The sequence below is a fragment of the Manacus vitellinus genome, unplaced genomic scaffold (genome assembly GCF_001715985.3).
Source record: "Manacus vitellinus isolate BGI_N305 unplaced genomic scaffold, ASM171598v3 scaffold_138_pilon, whole genome shotgun sequence".
In the NCBI taxonomy this organism is placed as follows: Eukaryota; Metazoa; Chordata; class Aves; order Passeriformes; family Pipridae; genus Manacus; species Manacus vitellinus.
In genome coordinates, this window is record NW_021938994.1 from 216,061 (window position 1) to 219,433 (window position 3,373).

Here is a 3,373-nt window from a genome sequence, read left to right on the forward strand (position 1 = left end):
GGGTGGGAACATCCCTGTCCAGCGGATCTGCCACCTGGATCAAGCCAGGTTTTCCCATCTTTTCTCCGAGAACCCAGGCCTGGCCTCGGGTGGGATCCATCCCGTGGCCTCCTGAGCCGGGGAGGGAGGAGGTGCCCCTTCCTGTGAAAACACTGATTTGTGGGTTTAGGATCAAATCTGGGGCAAGCCAGCCAAAAATTGGCTCTCCCCCAAAATTCCCCAAGGATGGGAACGTGCTCCTGGACATCCCCACGTTGCCTCCACATCGCCCACGACGATCCAAGTGGGAAGAGCAGCCACACTCACACTTGATTAACTTCACCACTTCCAGGTGGGAGCTGTTGGTCACCATCGTCCCATTCACCTGGGATGAGGGAGAGAAGGGCTGGGAGAGGCTGGGAAGGGGAAAGGGGAGCGGGAATTCCCGTGGGGAAGGGGCTGGGAACGCTCACCTTGACGATCCGGTCGCCCTCCTGCACGCCGGCTCTCATGGCAGCCCCACCTGGGACACGGGGAGGAGTCAGGATGGACCCAAGGGATGGCTCCCGGTGCTCCCAGATCCTCCTGACACATTCCAAGGGGGAGCACCAGGCACAGAATTCCCGTGGGATGAGCCCGGTGACCGAGCCCTGGGTGCTTCACAACACCCCTTGTGAACATCCAGACAATCCCTGTCCTGCCCATCTCAGCCTTTCCCACCCGCCTTGGGATGGAAGGGGGCTCCCAACCTGTTGTCCCCCCATCCAGGTTGGCTCTGACACATCTGGGAACACCTGGATCCAGAGGCAGGAGCAGGGCCCTGTTCTGCCCCCCCTTCCCTGCCCCTGCTCCTTAAAGGAGCTGCCGAGGTCGGAATCCAGGAAAAATCCACTTTTTTTTTTTCCAGAGCCCAAAACCAAGAGGAAAAATGTTTCCACTCGGTTCAACTCCAAGCCAAGAGCCTGAGAGATGCAGGGAGTGGAAAGTCCTCGGAATTGTCGGGATCCTTTTGGGTTTGATGGTTCTTGGGAAACGAAGGGAGCGGGGAGAGGAGTTGGGAATGTCCCCAACTTCCAGGGATAACTCCAGCTGCAGGAGAGTTGGAGCTCCCAAGCCTTTTTCCCTGCCCTATATCCTCGTTTTTTCCTGGCTTTCTGGCCAGAGAGGGGAAGGGGGAGGAGTTGGGAACATCCGCTGGAAAAGAAGCAGCTCATTGTCTGTTTGAACTGCAGCTCCAAAGTCACGGCTCAGGAGCCAAATCCAGGTTTTCCAGGGGCTACAACGGGGAATTCCCACCTCCAGCCCGCCCAGCAGCTCCCTGGGATGTACAGGGAAAGGGTAATCTGGGGGAGCTTCCATGGAATCATGGAAGGATTTGGGTTGGAAGGGACTTAAAAATCTCATTCCACCTCCTGCCGTGGGCAGGGACACCTTCCATGGGCCAGGAGACTTCCCGTCCAACCTGGCCTTGGACACTTCCAGGGATGGGGCAGCCGTGGCATAACCTGTGCCAGGCTCTCAGCCCCCTCCCAGGGAAGGATTTATTCCCAATATCCAGGGAATCCTGGAATGGTTTGGGGTGGAAGGGACCTCAAAGCCCATCCACCTCCCACGAGCCCGGGATGCTCCAAGCCCTGTCCAACTGGGACACTCCCACCAGCCCAGCCTGCTCCAAGCCCCATCCAACCCAACCTTCCCCAAACCCCTTCCCCAATCCCACCTTTCCATCCCCTTTGGCCACACCTCACCCGTTCCCAGAGCGAGACCCCCCCCTCCCCAAAACCGGCCCCATCCAGGGAGGAGAATCCCCAAACCCCTCCTGGATGTGTTTTCTCCCCCAGGACGTGGCCTGGGGTGGGTGGGGGGATCCCTGAGGGATCTCCTGCCCTTCCAGGACCCCTTGCAAGGGCTGGGATGTCCCACCTGGGCGCACCGACTGCACCAGCACCACGCGGTCGCCGCTGACGGTGAAGCCGAAGCCATGCTGGTCCTTCTGGATGATGACACAGCGCTGGACCAGCCCTGCAGGGGGACAGGGAGAGCAGGGGAAACAGGGAAACAGGGAGAGGAGGGAAAAGAGGGAAAGGAGGGAGAGAAGGGAAAAGAGGGAGAGGAGGGAGAAGAGGGAGAGCAGGGATAGGAGAGAGAGGAGGGAAAAGAGGGAGAGGAGGGAGAGGAGGGAGAAGGAGAAGAAGGAGAAGAGGGAGAGGAGGGAGAGGAGGGAAAAGAGGGAGAGGAGAAAGAGGAGGGAGAGGAGGAAGAGGAGGAAGGAGAAGACGGAGAGCAGGGAGAGGAGGGAAAGAGGGAGAGGAGGGAAAAAAGGGAGAGGAAGGAGAAGAGGGAGAGGAGGGAGAGGAGGGAAAAGAGGTAGAGGAAGGAGAATAGGGAGAGGAGGGAAAACAGGGATAAGAAGGAGAGGAAGGAGAGGAGGGAGAGGAGAGAGAGGAGGGAGAGGAGAAGAAAAGGGAGAGGAGGAAGAAGAAGGAGAGGAAGAAGAGGAAGGAGAGGAGCAGGAGGTGGCCGTGAGGCTCCTGGTTTGGCCCCTCAGCCACTCCCAGTTTCAGGGGCCGTGGTTGGAGCCACATGTGACCTCCCCCAAAACTCCTAGGACCCCCAAACTGGGGTGAAAAGGGACCTCCCACACCTGAGACCCCCAAATTGGGGTGAAAAGGGTCCCCCAAACCCCCGGGAGCCCCAAATTGGGGGTGAAGGGTCCTTTGGACACCCATGACCCCGGGGGTCACTGTCTGTCCTTGACCACCAGGTCCACACCCCCGAGATCCACCCTATGGATGAATCCCTTGGGTTTGGAGCCCAACTCCCAAAAACTTGGTGGTGCCTCAGGATGGCCCTGGCCCTGCCTGGAAGGTCCTGTCCTTCCCAGACGCTTCCCCAGGTGACTCCAGGGGCTGTTCCTGAGGTCCAGGTGGCCCTGGAGGCCGAGGGAAGGGGGAATTCCCACCTGTGGATTCGGAGGAGTCGGAGGAGGGCTGGCGGTGGTGCCCGGGGGACCTTCGCTCCGAGGAGGAATCCCCCAGAGAGGACAGGCTGCTCAACCTGGGGGGGAAAGAGGAGGAGGAGAGATCAGGGATGGCCAATCCCAGGAATCCCTGAGGCTGGAAAAGCCCTCCAAGGTCACCCCATCCACCCCTGTGCCCCATCCCCACCTTGGCCCCCGGCCCAGAGCACTCAGTGCCACGGCCAGGCCTTCCCTGGGCACCTCCAGGGCTGGGGAAACCTCCAAACCTCCCTGGGCAGCCCCTGCCAAGGCCTCACCACCCTTTCCATGGGAAAATTCCTCCTGATTTCCAACCTGACCCTCCCTTGGCACAGTTTGAGGCCTTCCTTGGACACCCCCAGGGCTGGGCACTCCAAACCTCCCTGGGCAGCCCCT

At 60.0% G+C, this 3,373-nt stretch overlaps 1 protein-coding gene across 1 annotated transcript in view; it reads right to left on the minus strand.

The window, feature by feature from the left end:
- The window catches only part of LOC103764756 (rho guanine nucleotide exchange factor 11), a 31,279-nt gene extending 28,139 nt beyond the window's left edge, over nt 1-3,140 (minus strand). Inside the window, 4 exon segments of the mRNA XM_029958038.1 lie at nt 254-364; nt 453-502; nt 1,903-2,001; nt 2,942-3,140. Of these exon segments, the coding sequence (XP_029813898.1) occupies nt 254-364; nt 453-502; nt 1,903-2,001; nt 2,942-3,140 (459 nt within the window).
- Between the last annotated feature and the right edge of the window lie 233 nt (nt 3,141-3,373).